The sequence below is a fragment of the Sander lucioperca genome, chromosome 21 (assembly GCF_008315115.2).
Source record: "Sander lucioperca isolate FBNREF2018 chromosome 21, SLUC_FBN_1.2, whole genome shotgun sequence".
NCBI lineage: Eukaryota > Metazoa > Chordata > Actinopteri > Perciformes > Percidae > Sander > Sander lucioperca.
Window position 1 is genome coordinate 6388659 of NC_050193.1, and position 20336 is coordinate 6408994.

The window sequence follows — 20336 nt, forward strand, 5'->3', positions numbered from 1 at the left end:
AGAGAGGAAGTGAGGAGGTGGAACATCTGGACTTCATTTGTGTGCTCCAGACTGAAGAAAAGGTCCAAAAATAGGCTCAATAAATATTTTCCATATTAATTGCTGTCCACAAACCCCGCTTCATCGTTATATTTCGAACATTAGACTCGCGACTCTTAATGGGCATATGACGTTTTCCAAAATATCTGTTTCTCTCGTGTGTGTGTGTTTGGGTGGGTGTGTGTTTGTGTGCGCGCCTCTCTGACTCTCCACAGCCCCGTTGAGCTGTTGTTCCCAGAGAGGAGGAGGACAATCAGACGGACTGTTGGATTAGAGCAACAAAAGAGAAAGTGCTGTTAAAAAAAGTCTTCTTTGGCTTTCATCGCTCTTCTTTTTTTCTCTCTTTTTTTTTTTTAAATAGTCGCGCTTTCGGGTGTTTTTTTTGGTACGGTTTCCGCGGTGGCGCACAGACCCGGTATGGATTTACCAAAGACTAGACGAGACACGCCGTCTAGTCCTCCACCAAAGTTTTGATTGTCATCGCTGCCTCTCGACCCCAGAGCAGAGGAAAGCGCCGAACTTTGAAGCAGCATTTCTGGAAAGTGGTGACCACATGTGAGGACATTTGGAGACATTTTTATCGGAGCGTCTTTTCGCTGCTCTCTACTATATCTCTCATGGGGTAAGTCAAATATGGTTAGTGTGACAGTCTGCATGTGCTGCAGCAACCTAACAAAAGGAACTGATGTCTCTCTCGTACTACTGTAAAATGCAATGCAGTTTTACATGAAATGAGCTAATTTCAACCCTTCACTCGGGGTTTTCTTTAAATACATCAGCGATCACTCATACGCGTTAATAATGAACTGAAAGTCTCCATTGACGCACAAAAGTATCGGAATATGTCGTTGACTCACAAACACTACATGACAGCAGAATGGCCCACAATAAGCAACATGTCACTTTTGCACGGAACACCACGGCGACCATAAATTAACTTCAGTTATTCGCCACAAGCAAACACTACTGCAGCCACTGTTAATATTTGGATTCCGTGTGTCAGCCACGTTAGTTTGTGTTTTAATGAATAACACTGTGTGGTGTTACTTATTAACACGCAGGGCTACAGCTGTCGACCATACGAGGGGGGGGGGGTGGGGACGAACGACAGTTTGCTGCATCATGTTGTCTGTATAGCTGTTGTTGGCTGAGATGAGCTGCTTGCACCCCAGCCGCGACCTCGCAGGGGCCTCCACACACTCATTCACACACACATTTCCTTGGAGCCGTTGCGCAGCCTGCTGTGCCCCCCCCCCACCCCTCCGATGTTGTTGAGGCTTGTTCATCCGTCACTCTAAAGAAGGCATTGTGCTGAAAGGATGTATTAATAAGACAAAAGCCCCCATTATCCCCATGTACCAGAGTTAATCTCATGGGGCAGGAGATGTGCTCCCCAGAGGAAGACAGCACAGAGATTTAACAAGCAAGGTCTTAACAGACTACAGTACATTGTTGTCAGAGATTAAAAATGAGCAAATCTTAAAATATCAATTTGAATACACTGTCACAATAACATGCATCTGTATTAAAGATATTCTATCTATCTATCTATCTATCGACCAGTGTCATTGTATATTGGAACATTTGCAGGACTTCCTTCTATGCCATCTTTTGTAGGCCCTGTGATTACATTTCCTTATCATCACTATAAGGCCCGAATGACCAAACAGTGTGTTGTTTCCTTGTGTCTGAAAGAGTAAACCTGCAGAGAGGGATACATAGGTGTCAGCAGTCCAGCCATGGGGCATCCTGTTGTGGGAGAATCCTCAAATCACAGTGAGATAAGGTGATAAGGATGAGGAACTAATGTTTATTGCCCAGATAAAAGCCCACATCCATCATCCTCTATCCTGTGGACGGTCTGCTTCAGTCTACACAGTGTTGTGCTCATTAGCAGGCTGTCTGAAACTGAAAAGGGCTTGTGGCGGCATTATCTCGAGCCCCAGCTACAGGGTGAGGAACCAAAGTCTGAAATGCACACAAATGCTGCAAATCCTGTTGAATTAAGACAAACATCTAACTGTGATAACATCAGGAGCAGGCGGTGAAGAGGAAGCACGCTCAGTAGCATTAGGAGAGGACTATCAAGTGTTGAAGGCCCTGTCAGCAGGTTCATTGATGCTGGCGTGCAAGAGCAGCTTGGTTTGTTTGGGGGGTGCACGGCCACTCATTTGACTCAGGTGCTTCTCCCAGCATGCCTTGGACTGGCTGGAGACAGGGCATGATACAGCCGGCCTGTTGTCTGCGTTTGGCCAATGTGACCACATGCCTGATTGCACCAGAACAAAACCTCCACCCCACTAGGCCTGACCGCTGCCAGGCTTCTTCACACATTTGACCATCCTTGGCCTTGGCAAGAGCAAACCCCAGGGTGCTGTGAACAGCGTCAACTTATTGGCCAGACACTCCACAGCTCCAGGCAGGAGCACAAATGGTATTAGTCTTACCAGTCTATACAGAGGGACTTTAAAATCGTTTATGTTTTGCGCAGGCAAACTGGCTCAGTCCAGCAGCCCATGACATCATGAGTTGAGGATCTGTATGTTGCTGACCCAGCTCGCTGTGCTCAGTGGCCCTGCTTTCCTCTACAAGATGACTGCTGTAATTGGACCCTCCCAATGGGGACTGCCAGGGATAGCGTGAGAAATGAAGACAAATAGATGAGTTTAGTAAATAAATAGATGTATAAGTGCATGGATGGATAAATAAATGTATTGTAATTTAGCGGTGGGAACTGGATTTGCGGGACTTTTTTTAATGGAACAGGTCACTAGGGGGGGTGAAGGCGGGGATGGGTGGGCGGTGTCGATCCCTGAAGGATGCTCGGGTTTCAGCTCAGGCCTGAGAGCGGTCTGCTACTAGGAAGCAGCGAGAAGGGTTTTCCTTAGGGAGACTGACTTCTCTTTTGTTGTCTACACTCCCGACTTTATTAAGCCAGATTGGAGGGGTGACAACACTGTCAGATCACAGGAGCGACATGCCAGAGGCATGCTGGCTTTTACCTGGTTAAATGAAACCAGTCAGAGGTCATAACTTTCAAAAGAGAATAGGAACCTTGGCAGATCACAGGAGACAATGCATGTGTTCATACATTGATTTTTCTCTGTGATGGTAATAGTGTTCTGCAGAGAGCAATCTGGGTTCTACAGGCTCAGAGTTTTAGCTGGTACTCCCTCTTTAGCTGAAAAACACTTTCCTTGGGTGTGGCAGCTGGAGCAAAATAAACGCCTTCTGTTCACAGGCTCCCGAAGCGCAAGTCACAACACACAGCTGACAGCATATAGCTTTCACAGCCAAGAGCTGGGAGTGTCTCCGATCAGAGAAATAAATAATGCAACCTGCTTTTTACCCATTTTGCTAACACAATTGCGAATAGGATGTCACTAAAGGTCACTAAAGACTGCTTTGCCCTCTGTTGGGGGTTAGAGAAATACACATGCACACTTACTTGCGCTATCTGTCTCTCCTTTTCAAAACAACCTTCTCAATTGCTGTCAGTGCCGTTCTGAGTATCATATAAACATTTACATAAGCTGATTGGTGGAGACTATTCAAGGAAGGTGTTTTACCCAATGACAGAATCTATTAGCTTTAAAGTCTCCTGTTACATTCCTTTTCCACTTGAAGGACTTGGACAAACTATGAGACCCCCCATGACCAGGCACTAATGCTTGTAGCAGCATGCCATCATTTTTTCTGCGGTGCGGATAAGGCTGTTCGTCTTCTGTCAAATTTCAAGCTGGGACCAGCCCCTTGCTTCAAATGGCTGTCAGTTGCCAATAATGTTTTTTTTTTAAACCTTGACAGGCATTTTTCATTGTGCTCTACAGACATGAACATTATATATCTTTCAGAGAAATGTAAATTGAAGACCAGGTTTTTGGTTACTGCTGTGGCTTTGGATGACTTTTGAAGTTTGAATTTATTGAAATGAAAGCCCCTTGAGATGTAGCATCTCACTTTTGAGGGGGTCGGCAGAACCTTGCAACCTCTCCTTAGGTTATGCAGTGTGATTTATGAATTGGATGGGAACAACCTCATACAGTCTGTTCTAGCAGCAGGCTTAATCAGTGTGGTCATGTTGTGGTTTCCTGATTTCTGGCCATTCTCAGCGCTCACGCTAAAGCAATCTTGGAGCAGGTACACATGAAGATGCTGTGGTTTGGGAGACCTCCCCCTCCTCTTCTTTCTTTCTTCTTCTCTCTTGAAAGCCTTTGGTATCCAGTCAGCTTTGTTTGTGCAGCTGGAAAACTCAGCGGGATTACTTCAACACCCCACCTCCCCAGATCCAGAAGTAAGCTGGAGACAGTTTTCTTGGATTTTGAATTGCCCCATGCAGCCAGTGAGAGCCTGTTGAAGCATTCATTTTGTTCAGAACTGAAAGTTAACTTGATCGTCTCCCAATGAGCTCTTTCAGATTCTCAAATGACTCTCTCAAACTTACAAACACGTAAACCAAATAGTCAACTGTGATGGCCTGTTTTGTTAGAAAGAGCTATTAAGATTGTTTATCCGGTGAAGACCTCAGCTTCAGTCTATCCAGGCTGAAAGACACGATGGAATTAACCTCCAGCCAAACACAAGCCGGGTCATGACAAAGGCCAGACTGCTCCATTGCAACTGACAAATTGAGTAGAAGTGGAATCTGTTTACTTAAACTAATGTGACAACTGCTCAAACGTCCATTTCAGATGAGCCTTGTCTCGGTCAAAGTCAAGTAGCTGTTGCCTTGTACCCTCTGAAAAGCTACACCACAGCAATACTCACTTTCTGACCTGTTTGTTATTTTTTGCAAAATATTCCTTGGCAAGCCACTCTGCCTAAACCTTGCACAAGGCTTGTAAAGCTGAATATAAAAACAAGTTATTTACAGTGGGGCCTTTTCTCTGAAATTGTTTTACTCATTTAATGTTGCCAGGATGTAAAACAGACATAGTATTCCTCTCAAAAAATACCCTCAGGTCTTTTTGCATGCACACATTTACCGGTCTTAAAATGCAGGTTGTATTGTATACACACACACACACACACACACACACATATATATATTTACAGTTTAAGATACAATGTCCTCATGCCAGAGAGGTCGATTTTGTTAAAGGAATACATTTGCTCTTCGAAGTAACACATTCTTAAATTGTATAAAATACAGAGGAACAACTGTGGACTATGTGGACACAACAATGTTCCCTCTCCAGGCAACCGTGTTTTTCTCTAACGACAAAGCAGTGTTTAATGGATGTGTGTTTGCCAAAGGAGTATGGAGCTGTTTTCCTATGCTGGGCCATGAGGAGAGATGGTGGGCCTCCATCAATTTATCATCTTAAAGGCAGAACCAATCAGGGCGGCTTTGTGCCCCTGTGTGTCAGCCTATGTAGATGGTATCATTTACCATTGTGCAGGGCTTTGCTTTGTCGCCAGCACCTTCCCTTCTCATCTTCCCTGTGGCATGCGGTCCTGTGACAGTCTGTCTCGCTGCAACATCAGCGGAACAAACATGGATGTCACAGCAGCCCTCCACGCTACCAACATACACAATTGCATGAGTATATGTTGTCCAGTGTTCCTTGGCACGCCATGCAACAAATAAGCACGAGGTCTCTCACGGCAACCTTGCAGTTTCCGAATGAAGAAACAGAACATGAGAAGGGGTGGAATTCAAGGTCTACCAAGAGAGTAGAATAGGAGCAGGGAGCCAGGACAAAAGAGACCTAAACAAGGGTTCAAAGCCATTCATTAGGGAGACCTCATTGTAAAGACAAGGACATGGGAAGGTGTGAGAGTGGCTGAAACTTGAATCGAGCATGCCTCAGCATTCAGGTTTCTGATGCAGGCCAGCCAGACTTGATCTAACTTCTTACTGTGGTACATCAACCAGTCCTCCGTCTGTCTTAAGGGCACCATGTGGTTAACACTAGCCTACCTATACACGCACTAACCCAAAACAGTTTACCGCTGTTCCATGTAAAGCTTGAATTCTGAGAAAAGTCTATTACTTTTTCATGCTGAGCAAATCTCAGGACAGATTGCACATGCCTGCTGCAGAAATGCATACATTTGTCTTCAAGGATTAATGATAAGGACAATAATGTATTTGAAATTATTATCAGTGAAGATACATGAAACAACATTTCAGTTCTGAGAAAGTAGTTTCTTGGTGCAGAGCTCCAGAGTTTCCTGAATCGAGAGCTGATTATGTAGAGTGTGTGCTGTAATAAAGTCTTTAATAGGAGACTATAAGAACATGTCTGCCCCAGATGTGTGCTAAATAAATCCTTCTTGATGTGCATTTAATCACCTCTTTGTGGCCTTGTCTTTTGATCTCTGTGGTGAAGTTTAAAATATACGAGAGGAGGAGAGGGTGTTGGAGTGAGGACGATGTGGCTCTGCAAATGAAAGGGAAATATGCAAAATAGAGCAATATTAAAACGTGAATAATTTGGAAGACAGTTACTTAAGTTGACAGGAATGGTCCGAGAGTGAAGGTATTACAGTAATTGCCTCTCAGGCGCCACCCTTGGAGATCCCCCCCCCTCCTCCCAACCCCAAATGGGGCAGACTGGGGGTGGGGGAGTCTGCCGGTCATGCGGGCTATGGCTCCTTAGGCTGTATGATGCCCTTTTTTTACACAGCTCTTTGTCTCCAGCTACTCTCACTGCCACTCTAAGAGCCACAGCACATGAACAACTGCCATAAATAAAGCATCGCAAAGTTGCAAGAGATCTGACTGACTGAGGAGAGGAACAGAAAACAACTTTGAACTATCACTTTGAAACAGAAAAAAAACACTTTTTGTTCCTGGTTGTGTGTTGACAGACTGGACCCCTCAGAAGAGGCTGTACCCAAACTGTCAAACTGTTTGACGAGCGAAAGGGTAATCCCTAATTAAACGATGAAACACCATGTATTGGGGACACCCACTTCCCTAATATTCAGCCGCTTATATGCAGTTTTTATGAATTGTGTTAGCATAATAACGGACAAAGAGAGAGGAAGGTCTGCTTTCAGAGCTAAAATTAAACCTTGAACACAGAGTGAAAAAAAACAAGAACGAACAGCTTCACCTGTCATTAAAAAGGAACTGTTTTGTTATTTGCCTCTCATCTCACTTAATGATTCATGTTTCCTGACACTGGTGCAAACTTGTAATGCTTCTCTATTTTTTTTTTTCTAAAAAAGGATGTGATTTCTGATGTCTGCGATATGGTTTTGCAAGTTACAGCCATTCTCTGTTAAATTTGTTGTTCCTCTTCAAGCTAGAAACTGTGAGATATTGCAGGCCCCCATCTCATATCTCTCAGTCTGTTCTTCATCTAGACTATGCGAGTTACAGCGCGAGACTGAAACAGGCTCTCTTCTCTCTTGTTTGCACTTCCCTTTAAAACAACCAGTTTTCATTTATCTGGGGATTTTCGTGAGCGGGTGGTGTTTCAAAACAACAGAGCCTGCCAACGTATTTGCCTGTATTTTCACTCCTCCATCCTCCAGCCCACGCTTTTGTCCCTTGAGTAGGAGGCTACAGTGTGTGAAATCACTACCAGAATGTGTGAGACTCTCTGTCTATCTGAAATTTAACTACCTTGATTTCCGGCGTTTAGGAAATCAGTAAATATATCTGTACATTTCTATTCAAATGGGTAAGAAAGAACAAAACTGAGGGCATGCTTAGCACTCTGAGCTTCAATATTGACTGTTGATTCCTAAAGAAAACCCCTTGTAGTGGCATTTAGTAGTAGGCAGTTGAAGTTGCTGGTGCTTTGGTGCTTAGTTTGACCTCAACCTATTCACTTCACTGTTTTGGGCATCAGTTTTATCAGGGAGCTTGTGTGGCATGAAACAGAGAAAACAGCAACGGCTTAAGATAAGATCACGCAGTCATGATCAAGGATAAAAGAACTGTTCTGGGTTTATTTTGACCTCACAGAAGAGACGCTGCTTACCACTTAAAAGAGTAGCCCTGTGAGACTATTTAGTCTGTGCTGTGATCAAGGTTGTTTAAAGGACCAGTCATGTCCCAGCGGCAACATGAGTCCTCTACATCCCAGTTACAGTAATACTGGAAATGCTTTTTCCTGGAAATTGACTGCGGACAATCAATAGTGTTGCTGTGTTGATGTGAAAAGGTTTCACACACAGAGCCACGGGGCACAGTGATGGATAAAGCAGCAGAGAGACGCTGCAGCCACCTGCCAGTAGACACAGTCCAGCCCGTGTTTTCTGTAGTTGCAAAGCGTGACTGCATGGAGCTGCTAGATGCAAAAAAAGAAAAGAAAAGAAAAAGGCCTGCCATAACGGGCCCATGTGTGCAGTGGCTTGCGACGGCTTAGAGAAGCATTCAGCTGGCTATGTAAAGACAGTGTCGTCGTGCATAAGGAAATGGAAAAATGTAGGAAACAAGTGTAGGTGTGCATCTTTCAGTTTAGTCATTTCCCCGTGGTAGCAGTGATGAAACTTTGTGGTGCTAATAGTTAGTTGTGTTATCTCCTGTGTGTCTGGCATGTCAACACTTGACTGTCAAAATGCTCTGATGACATTGCTGTGCTTTGCATTTGAAATTTTCCCTCCAAAATGCCACTTGCTCTTCTACAGTATGAAGTCACATTCACACCTTTTGGTTTACATCCATTGCAATACTCAAAAAGACACCTTCAGATTATTCGTTTGAGTGTAAAGACTCAGAGATTTTCCCTTGGAACTCACCATTGACGGGGCTCAATCCGAGGGGCGGGATAAATTAAATAAAGGGATAGGATAGCGCTACAACCAGGCAGAGCAACGAAGAAGGTAGCAGAGCTAGTTGATAGATTAAACTTTTGCCGTATCCGGTCGGCAAAACTCCAAACACATCTTCCTTTTTTAAGAATGATTTCAGTGCCGTTCTTTGTTCTTTTCTCGAAGAAAAGCTTAACTCCAAATCTTCCAGAAGACCGCTGTTCCCAGCAGCAGCAGCCATAAGCCTGCCCACCGACTCTATACACGATGTGATTGGCCGGACCAGAGTTTGGTTTTTCCAGCTCGCAAGCCAACGGAGAGTGCCTAGACCCACCTGGCTGCAAATTAAATTTGCGTCTAGATTTCTAGGCTATGATTTTTGCAGTTTAACACCAATCGCTCTGAAATACCTATATTTCTTCCTCATATGAGTGCTGGTCGGTCGTTATGGTGGTAGCCCCCGCAGACTGTCCTTTGGTCTGGTCAGTTAGAAAATGCTGGACACAAGGAGCAGAGGAGAGAAAATAGGTGTAGACTGATTCCATTTACAGTTATAGCAAAGCACTTTTAGAAAGTATACACTGATACCACCATTAACGGCTGTGAAACTGAACAGGAAAGAACAAATCACAACAGCAGATGCTTTCTGTGTTTCCATGATGGATTACCTTGTGGCTCAGATTAAGTCTATTTCAGAAGAAAGGCCTGGTGTCTTGTAGAGGGCGCAGCAAGTCATTAAATCTAAATTAAAATGGAAAATGTACATGATTCACTTTTTCATATTATAGTCCAAACAAAAAAGATCTTTGTATAATAGTTTCATGCTGCTGGCTTTTTATGAGCAGATTTTGTGCTATGAAAAAAAAAGATCAGGCTGGATTGGTGCCATGTTGCCACTACAGCAGCTTGTGAGCAGGGAGTGTGAAGGGCAGTTGGAGAAAGATGTGTTACAGGATGTTTCAGACCACAAACTGCTTAACAGCGAAATACACTGAGGGATTTTTCTAGGTAAACAGTAAACACCTTTCAATGCAAACAAGATAAGCTGCAACTGTAAATTGCCTACGACACAAGGTTAGGGACCGTTCGGTATTTATGGAATGGACCACCGGAGGAAAATAGGGGAGGGTCATGTCTTTTATTCTTTGTTGAGGGGAGGGCAGGGTGAGCTGCCCCCCTGGTGGCTGAAACGGATAATTGCATTGTTTAAAAAATGAGTGGAATAATAACATCTGGCATGATCAGATATTTTATAAATATCTTAAATAACACAAAACAACTAAATGGTGGTAGGTAATACATCTGATTTCATATACTGCTTTAGTAATAAAAAGTATTTCCTGGCTGACGATGGGAGCAGCAGGACGTAAAAAACGAAAATGACTGTTGCACTAGTCTGGACATCTTACCGTGCCAAGGTTGCAATAAAGGTTTCCTAAATGCCACATTTGATGTCAGCTTACTAATTGATTGCAGGTTTTGTGTAGATTTGGACTTTTATACGTTTATTCCACTTTGTTTAAACGGCGAAGTGGAGGAAGCCTAGTGACGAGTCCATAGCAACCAGTTTGTGTGTTGAATGTTACCCAGAGTGCCTTGCTGAATGGTCTCAATATTTTATTGTTTTATTTCATGTGAATACTAGTTTACTAGAGGAGTAACTTAGTATTTGAAGTAATGCAGTATGCAGGAAGTGTGCATTTAGTTCCCATGCTTATTGTGTTTCCACAACAATGTTAGTGAGTAAATCTACTGAAATGACCACCACACCATAACAGAGGAGTGTGATGCGTCAGATGAGAATGCAGAGGTTTAGTCATGTATGTCATGGCTGTAAAAAAACAAATGGAATCTGTATATATTTGCCAAGCGCAAACCAGTACAGAAGGTATTGATAAATTGTGGGGGGATGGTTATTCCTTTTTTCCAAATCGTTTTGGAGGGTCATAGAATTTTTTTTACTGGCAAGGGGAGGGTCCCAAAACTCCTCTGGTGGCCCCTTAAATAAATAACAAACAGTCCCTTAGTCACTGCTCTTATCTAGACCATAATGTTTGTGAGAGCTTGTACCATTCACCTGAGAAAGTAGAGCCAGGTTTAAGTAGAATGTGACAGGTAGCAGGTGGTGTAATCGGGCGGGTTACCTTGGTTTTTGGTGAGCAGACGCTCTGCTAATTGGGGCTTATCAGGTGTTTCTGGGAAAAACACCTGAGGCTTTTGTGCAGCTGTCAGTCTCAAGATGGAGAGGGGAACTTTGTCTCTTGTTAAGATTAGGAGAAAACAAGAGTCAGCTTTCAGCAGCACCCTTTTGAATCATCTTTTGGGAGATAGAGATGATATGCATTTGTTTGCAACTGTGGTTCAATGGTTGATTAAAATATGTTATCTGTAAATGTGGTTGTGAAAAGAAGGCCTAGCTGTGAAAACTCTAACACGTACACAGCATGTGTGAACTTGCACCACAAGAGCATCTCTGCATTATTTTTCAAATGATGACAAACGGGTAGTCTTGGTGATGTTAAGGCTCACATAAGCTTTCTGATAGGAAATCCTGTCTCAGGTGTCTGTCTCTTGTTTGTCTCTTTGGCTTTCGTTTTTACCCTCCAGTCCACAGTTGTTTCTTTCATCACCTTTTTCTAACCATGTCTGAGCTTCACTTGTACCACAAGAGCATCTCTGCATTATTTTTCAAATGATGACAAACGGGTAGTCTTGGTGATGTTAAGGCTCACATAAGCTTTCTGATAGGAAATCCTGTCTCAGGTGTCTGTCTCTTGTTTGTCTCTTTGGCTTTCGTTTTTACCCTCCAGTCCACAGTTGTTTCTTTCATCACCTTTTTCTAACCATGTCTGAGCTTCACTTGTGAAATCCAGATAGGATATTATCTGTCTTTCTGTAGCCTCTCTACACCTTCACCTACATAACAGGACTTTGACAGTTGTTTATTAAACCAAAACAACTCAAAATATTCCATCATCTATGTTCTAATGAAAAAAATCTACTATTAAAAAGTATTTCCAATATCTACAAACTAATGTATATGCATTACTTTGGGAACATAAGATTATGTTTAAGTCATAATGGAAGAATTTGAGAACGAGTTTCAAGTTATTTCCACAATTAAAGTTGCACGTAAGTACTTGGATATGCTGTCCCAAAAGAAACACTTTTAAGTACTACAGTAGTACTATACTTAGGTCTACTTTAAAAAATGATGAATGTAACTTAAATGTAGATCTATTATATTTAAGTTACAGTGAAATATATCTTTAATGCATAAGTGCAAAAGTGTATTTAGTTGAATTGATTGGAAGTGTATATAGGCAATGCTACACAACATCCGATGCACAAGAAATATATGAAGAAGTGGTGTAACAGAAATTTCCCGCCTCTGGTTGTAGAATTTAATTTGTAATATTTTATATTCTTTTAAAATTGTAGTAAAATATTAATCAGCTCATAGAATAATAGATATACATGAACACCTTACTAGTAATATTAACATGATTTTATATATTTTTTCCATTTATTGACTAATTACTGAAGTATAGTTTTTGGGGGTTGTGCTGCTGTTGCTATCCCATTGTGTTAGTTTAGAAAGGAGTCATTAGTCGACATGGCGTGACAACATTTTTGACAATGTGTTATGTCTATTGTGGAAGTGTGACAGTGATGTCTGGGTCGTACACAGGGCACAACTTTGACGACAAGTCGGTCGGGAAGGAGGGTTTACATAGCAGGAAGTCTGCACTCCTGTCGACCAATCACCGTGGAAACTGTCTGAATGGCACTCGGCAGGTAGAGGGGCGGGGCACGGCTGCGACGAGGCGGTGTTGTAGGCAAACCAGCCCGTCAGGTTTCACAAACACACAGTAAAATCCTTGTGATGACAGACGCCAAGGACTGGAGGACACATGTGAGACCTGTCCACAGCAAACCGGGCTGAGCTGAGAGAAAAAAACAAAGATGAAGCAAAAAGCAGTTGGTTTTTTTCCTAGCGGACTGGAGACTGTGGAGATACAGAGCTGGTGTTTATCGCCTGACTTTTCCATCAATAAAATCATTATAGGCTGCAATAATGTAACCTAATGTAATTATGCTTGTGCAGCTGGCACATGTGTTCAGCCTCAAGCCTCTTATTTGTGTCTATTAATGGAGCTGAAAAGGATGGGGAGGGGGAGACAAGCTACCCTGATACAGCAATTCTGATAAGGGAGTGCTCAACTGTAAATAAATGTCTGCTATGATACAGTTGCAGCAGCCAAATGGAAGTGTGCTGTCCCATTATTAAGGCTGAAGGGCAATGCTATCCACACTGAAGGAGACTATTGTTCTTTGTTCCTGCTTCAGGAAATAGTGTGCTGGTTATTACTGGCAACCAATAGCAGCTATGTGTCGAACCTGCCTGTATGCAGGGGAATGATTTGCTGCCAATTAGCCGTGTATGTGTGTGTGAGGAAGGATTTCTGTGCGCGTGCAGAGTAAAGTTCTGTGTGCACGCAGAGTAAAGTTCTGCGCGGTGCAACGCGTCACATGGATGAGTTTGTACGTGTGGACGTCACAGTGATGTCTCAGATTCCAGCCTTTGTGTCCAGATGCCGTTCCACATGCATGCTCTCTGTCTGGCTTTGTCTCGTTTCCCTCTCCATCTTTCAGTCTCTCAGATTTTGAGTAAAAGCCCAGCAGAACAGAGACATGGTTCAGCCCCAGTTTTCACTAAAGGTTTCCAATTAAGAGCTAACTGAAGAAGACAAGCAGTGGAAGCATCAGTGTTGAATTACCTCTGGAGCTGGCCTGCAGAGGGATCTTGTTGCTTACTGACAGGTTTAAGACACCAGCTCTACCTCTAATTAGATTTCCAGAGCCTCCAACTGTCCTTAGTTTTCAGCCCTGGAGCTGCAGCCTATTTTATTTTGTTTTGGTTTATCTTCGAAAAAGAGCTATCTCAATAATTTGAAGCCACAATCTGGGTTCACAATAGCCTGACAAGCCAGACCCACATCAAGATGTTGGGTCTGGGAACTCACCATTGACGGAGCTCAATCCGAGGGGGCGGGATAAACGGTTGTCTTTCAAATTCCCTCTGCACGCAATAGGATAGCACTACAACCAGGCAGAGCAACGAAGAAGGTAGCAGAGCTAGTTGATAGATTAAACTTTTGCCGTATCCGGTCGGCAAAACTCCAAACACATCTTCCTTTTTTAAGAATGATTTCAGTGCCGTTCTTTGTTCTTTTCTCAAAGAAAAGCTTAACTCCAAATCTTCCAGAAGACCGCTGTTCCCAGCAGCAGCAGCCATAAGCCCGCCCACCGACTCTATACACGATGTGATTGGCCTGACTAGAGTTTGGTTTTTCCAGCTCGCAAGCCAACGGAGAGTGCCTAGACCCCCCTGGCTGCAAATTAAATTTGCTGCCACTAGGGTGTCTAGATTTCTAGGCTAGGTTCACAAGGCTTTTGTTAAGTTTGTTAAGGTGCGTCATTATAAAACTTAGGTCAAAGATTTTCCACATTGGTTTCAAACTAGTAAGCTTATTTATGTATTTAGACTATAACATATGCCCATAAAGCACCATAAGACATAATGTCATTGTGTGCAGGAAAAATAGAATTTAAAAAAATTAGTTTTAGTTAAGGTGGTGGGGGGGGGGAGTTGCCATCTGACCAATAGCTTCACTCACTCAAAGCAGATAGTATGTGTGAAATAAAAACAGGACACGTAATTTCACTGTGTTTAGTGTTTAACTACGCTACTATAAGATAAGATAAGACAGACTTTATTAATCCCACACTGGGGAAATTCCTGTGCTACAGCAGCTCAAAAGAAAAAAATGTACACACATCAGAATAACACAAATACACATTAAGTAGACATAGGAGAAAAAATATTCATAATGTATAAGAAATGGAAAAATATAATTAGTTATAATAATAATAGTAATAAAACAAACATATTTACACAATAAACACCCTTATATAAACAGACAGTATATAAACACAGATATACAGATAAGTAAGTTGTGGATGAGTAGAGATGACATATTACACAGTTCAAGGTAACAGAGAGTAATAAATATATAAATATGCATAGTGCAGAATATTGTCCAGTGATGGCTCATATTGCAGAGATAGCTAGCAGTGCTACATTATGATGTTGCATTAAAGAGTCTGACTGCTGCTGGAATGAAGGACCTGGGGTAGCGCTCCTTCTTGCATGTAATGATGGAAAAAAACAGACCAAACTCCCACAAACAACGACGCACGCGACAGTGAAATGGCGATTTATCCCTTTAAATGTGAATAAACGACATATTGATCCTCATAACCACTGAAAACTGTCAAGAAATCAAACCCAAAGTCCAATTATTATGGACGTTATCTGACATTAAGAGTTTCTGCTTCACATTTTCAGCAGGGCAGTGGAGCGGCTGTGGGTTGACTCTCCACAGTTCTCATGGCCTTTATAAGTCCTAATGTGAAAAAGCTTAACGTGGTTTAATGTACCTAAACAACGATCAGTGATCACCAAATTTCTCTATCATATTGCTCCTCATAACCACTGAAAACTGTCAAAAAAATCTAACCCAAAGTCCAATTATTATGGACGTTATCTGACATTAAGCGTTTCTGCTTCATTAGATTTAGATCATTCACTTATTTTATTTATTTATTTTTTGACGACGTAGTTAAGGTAGCAGGCGCGCGTTGAGGCAGCAGGCGCGCGTTGCTTAGGCGGCCACCTTTACTGCAAAGTGCTGCAGGAAACCCTGGTGTGGAAACACAATGTGGAAAATATTTAGTGTATTGAATACTTTTGAATTGTGACATGCCAATTAAAATGTCGATGATTTACTTTGGATGTGCCAAATCAAGTCTTACAAAACTTTTTCTCATAAAGTCAGGGAAACTCCCACCTTTTCCTCTCATTATCTATCTGATTTGCTGTTAGCTTGTGTGAACTGGTTAGATTGAGGGTTGGGATGAAGAGGTCTGGCTAGGGGCATAGCACAAAATTCTGGGTCCTGTGAAAGGCATTTTCTATGTGCCCCTCCCCGCATCCACAGCTATTCATTCTAGCATCTTTTTTGGGCCCTCCTCACATGAGGGCCCTGGGTACTCAGTCCCCTCCCCCCCCCCCCAGTCCGACGCCCCTGGGTCTTGCTGATCCACAAGCTATGCTGAAGTTTCAAGAGGTAGCTCACTGGAGTGGAATGGTTCGCTCCCCACAACAATGCCATGTGTTGACAGCCGAGTGCTCGGACAGGGTTAGTGGAATGTCCCCTTCAGACTGCAAGCCCTTTGTCTAAGCACCAGCACTCACAGAGTATTTAATCTTCCACCTGAAGATGATCTTTGCCTGCACAGGTTCACCAGCCAACAAAAAAAAGAAAAGCTCTTTGCATGTCAATATTCCTTGGTTTCCCCACAGAGTCATTTTTAATGATAACATGCAACTACTTTGTGAGCCAATATTACTTTCCATTCCTTTTAGAACGCAATAATCTGCAACTGTTGCCTGTGTGGGTGCTTAGTTTGGGATGTAACAAATGGACTCAGTAAGTGCAGTGTGTTCACTATGTGGCCATTCATTTATGTCATGTGGTTGTTGGTCTGTTACTTTAAATGTAAATGCCAGCTCTTTATTTTGAATCTGTTTATCTGTTAGGTCACCTCCGCAATGAACACCCCTGATAATAAGGGGTGTTCATTGCTGGATATCCACTTGAATGTTTAGTTTCCACTGTACAGACTTGGGAACAGGTTGTTGCCTGGCTACTTTGTTTTGCTAGAAGACTTTGACTTTGGCGAGTGCATTGCTATGTTTAAAATGAATGTTTGCTTTGTCACAGTTTATTTCATTAGTGCAACTGAATTTCCCTTGTCAGTAACCCAGGCCTTCTCTTCCTTTCTGTGTGTCTGCAGGTGACCCACATAGAGCTCCTTAGACGTGACTGTGGGACAGGCAGACTCCCTCCCAGCCTGGAGCCTCTTCCTGTCCTTTCCTTAAAGGCAATGATTATTGGCTTAGACCTTCTGCACAACTCCACTGTGTGAATGAATCTTTGCCGTAAAGCCGCTGTGCTCTGCCACCCTGTCACCATGAAGAGCAAGTATTCCCAATACTACGATCAGAGTCTGATCCCCTCCTACTATGCCTTTGTTAAGAACATGACCACCCAGGAGCTTTTATACTCACGTAGTGAGAATAAAAAGCAGCTCACCACACTCAACATTGTCATCGTGGTCCTTTGCACCACCATCATCCTGGAGAATCTTCTTGTTCTCATTGCCGTCTGCCGCAACAAGAAGTTCCACACTGCCATGTTTTTCTTCATCGGCAACCTGGCATTCTCTGACCTGCTGGCAGGCTCGGCCTACATAGCCAACATTTTCCTATCAGGACCAAGGACCTTTGACCTGATGCCTGTGCAGTGGTTCATCCGGGAGGGAACAGCATTTATTGCTCTGGCAGCTTCAGTCTTCAGCTTGCTGGCAATAGCTACAGAGCGCTATATTGCTATCACCAAGGTTAAGGTGTACGGCTCCACCAAAACGTGCCGCATGTTCCTCCTGATAGGAGCTTGTTGGGTCACCTCCATCCTGCTTGGAGGACTTCCCATCATCGGCTGGAACTGCATCAATGACCTCCTTGAATGCTCAACTGTATTGCCACTCTACTCGAAGAAATACATCCTCTTTGTGGTCACCATTTTCAGCCTCATACTACTCTCCATTGTCATCCTCTATGTGAGGATCTATTTGATTGTTCGCTCCAGCCACCAGGAAGCGACAAACTCACCAGCCTATGCCCTTTTGAAAACTGTCACTATAGTGCTGGGTGTCTTCATCATGTGCTGGCTGCCTGCTTTTACCATCCTCCTCCTAGATTCATCCTGCAGGATACAATTTTGCCCAATCCTCTCCAAAGCAGACATCTTTTTTGGCTTTGCCACTCTGAACTCGGCACTTAACCCATTGATCTACACACTGCGCAGCAAGGACATGAGAAAGGAGTTTCTGCGTGTGTTGTGCTGCTGGGGGGTGCTGCAAAGCGGGCGGCCAGCTGACCGTTGTCTGGTCCCTCTAAAGAGCTCCAGCTCTCTGGAACACTGCAGCCACAAACACGAACACCAGACCACACCAATCATGCAAGATTGTACCACCTGTGTCTGATATGGTGCAAAGACATCAAAGTACTTGAGTATGTTGAGTATGTATGTATGTATGTGTGTGTGTGTGTGTGTGTGTGTGTGTGTGTGTGTGTGTGTGTGCGCGTGCGTACATGTGCATGCGTGCGTACGTGCGTGCATGAGGGAAACCATGTGTGTGTACATGAGCTCAAGAAGAGAGGCTGTGATGTGCTGGATAGAAAAATGAGAAGCGAGCACACCGTGGACTGAGATGCCTGGCAAGGCTACAATGCAGACTTTTTCTTCAATCACAAGTGTGTGAAATCACAATCAGCATTCAATTGACTGCAGCAGGTGTAGAAACCCAATGTTCAAAGAGGGAACCAATTAAGTAAGGGAGAACTTTCAGAAATGTGAAAATAGCTTTTTCATAGGTACTCTCATTAATTAATATTGATTGCAATCCATTTTCATGTTTATGCCTGTCATGTTGTTATTGTTTTTCCTAAACCCAGATTGAAAGCCAAAAATAGAAACATAACATGCTTTACATCATAGTTATGGTGAGTTGTTTTGGTCCTTTCAAGAACTGAATCAATGCAAACTGCAAAGCTTTCCAAGTTGCACTTTGTAGATTACTTCACAGACTGTTGTCCTTAGTAAGGTTTAACCACATTACTCTCCTTTACTGATATATGTATACATGGGGCCCACAGATCCATCACTCATTCTTCATTATTCTACAAAGCTGGAGACAGTGATCAACTTCACTCAGCACTGCACTCCACAGAAGCCAAATTAGCACGAGTGCTCCCTTAACAAACCAGGGCTATATATTCCCTATATAACCTTGCTTAAACCATTTGATTAACCACAACAAACTTACATAATCTGCCTACATTTAATGCATGAAATTCTAACTTATTTGTAAGTGCTTATGTATGTATGATATATTCCAGCTCCAGCTTCCATCACTAACACCCCTTCCCTCATTTGTCCTCATAATCTGTCCCTACTGCGTTTACTGTTGTCTTTTGTATCTGAACAGTTTCTGTCGAGGAAGGCCTAATCAGAAAGCACATTTTCTGAAGTGAGTTGGCACTGATGAGTTTTACTCAATGACAGCTGTCCAGCTGTTTTGACAAACAGGGCAGATATCTTGACAGTGTTGAAGCAATGTAGCAGAAATGTGCTGTATCTGTTTGTGTCTTCCTCTTTGAGAATTAGGCTGAATGTATGTATGAAGTGTTTGGGGCAGGCGCTCCATTGTTGACAGTATTATTGATCATCATTTTCAATTACCAAGTCATTGACGAGCAGAGAGTGGGATGAACAGGGTAGGTGACTCTCACTGTGAAGTCTTAAATAGCACCATGAACAAATTTTGTTTGTGAACATCCTGGTTTAATTTGCTAGCCATATGCCTTGTGCAGCTAAATATGTAAACAAGTCTCATCTTTCCAAAGACCCGCCTCCCTTACAAAATAGGAGAAGATCCGGGTTCAAATGCACACAAGGGGATCTGCCCTCCTGGGAGGTCACCTTCATCCTCATTCTCTGACAGCTACAACATGTAACTTCCTTCTGCCACAGGAAGTCCTGTTTTTCTTTTTTCAGTTCCTGTTGTTCAGGGTTACACTAACCTTCCTGTAGACACACATTTAAAACTCTTCTCTCCCTCAGTGTATTTTATATTGACTACCAAGTAGAAATGGTGAAAAGCACTTTGGCAGCTTCAGTGATGTTTGCTTTCCCCCAGTTTTTTTTCAGATGGAGAGGTGTTTTTCCAGGTGCTTCTGTGTACCTGTCACTTCATTGTGTTGCTTGACTATGATGTTTTATAATAAATACATGAATAACTATGTATGTTTGTATGTAAGTATCTATGTATTTTTGTACAGTTTGTATGATTCGTGTTGTATGAAATGTCTCGTGTGCAATAGCCTTTTGTGTCCAGTAGCACGCTGCCTGTGTTAAATCGGTACAATCTGAAACACTAATGTAGGTACATAAACTTTTTGTTAATTGCATTCCCTTTTTTTATGAAATAAATAAAATACTGAAAGAATCCGTTTTGTGTGTTTGAGTTTAATTCTGAGCTGTACACAAGTTAATTGCAGCAGTAGCTTATCTGCAGGTCCTGATATGCCTACCTATTGTCATACATCTGAGAAGTATTCAAAATGCAGCATTTAATCCAAACATGCTCTGACAAGGTCAGAAAAACACTAGCTCCAACATGAAAGCCCAAAATTGTACATGCAAATGCTGCTTGGCCATTAATCATGGCTCTCTTACCTAATACAAGTGTTCAATTGCTTAAAGGCTAAAGCAAGACAGGGCTATGATGGGAAGCTGGGCAGAGGGCAGGGAGGGTGAAAATGGGGTGTGGTAAAGTAGAATATCTATTTGTAAGACAGTTTGTCTGAGAGAAGCATACAGAAAGGCCCCGGG

At 42.7% G+C, this 20336-nt stretch overlaps 1 protein-coding gene across 2 annotated transcripts; it reads left to right on the forward strand.

The window, feature by feature from the left end:
• Nucleotides 1–219: 219 nt before the first annotated feature.
• On the forward strand, nucleotides 220–19950 carry s1pr2 (sphingosine-1-phosphate receptor 2). Of its 2 annotated transcripts, XM_031312651.2 has the most exons (3): nucleotides 220–661; nucleotides 16675–17962; nucleotides 18001–19950. In XM_031312651.2, exon 2 carries the CDS (start codon nucleotides 16807–16809, stop codon nucleotides 17923–17925), a length of 1119 nt encoding a protein of 372 aa, XP_031168511.1. In that variant the 5' UTR covers nucleotides 220–661; nucleotides 16675–16806; the 3' UTR covers nucleotides 17926–17962; nucleotides 18001–19950. The 2 variants fall into 2 exon arrangements, with proteins under 2 accessions (XP_031168511.1, XP_031168510.1); XM_031312650.2 differs by having other exon boundaries at nucleotides 16675–19950.
• The last annotated feature ends 386 nt before the right edge of the window (nucleotides 19951–20336 follow it).

Coding starts and splice junctions, on each gene's coding strand:
- s1pr2 (XM_031312650.2), top strand. CDS start 16,807: ATGAATCTTTGCCGTAAAGCCGCTGTGCTCTGCCACCCTGTCACCATG.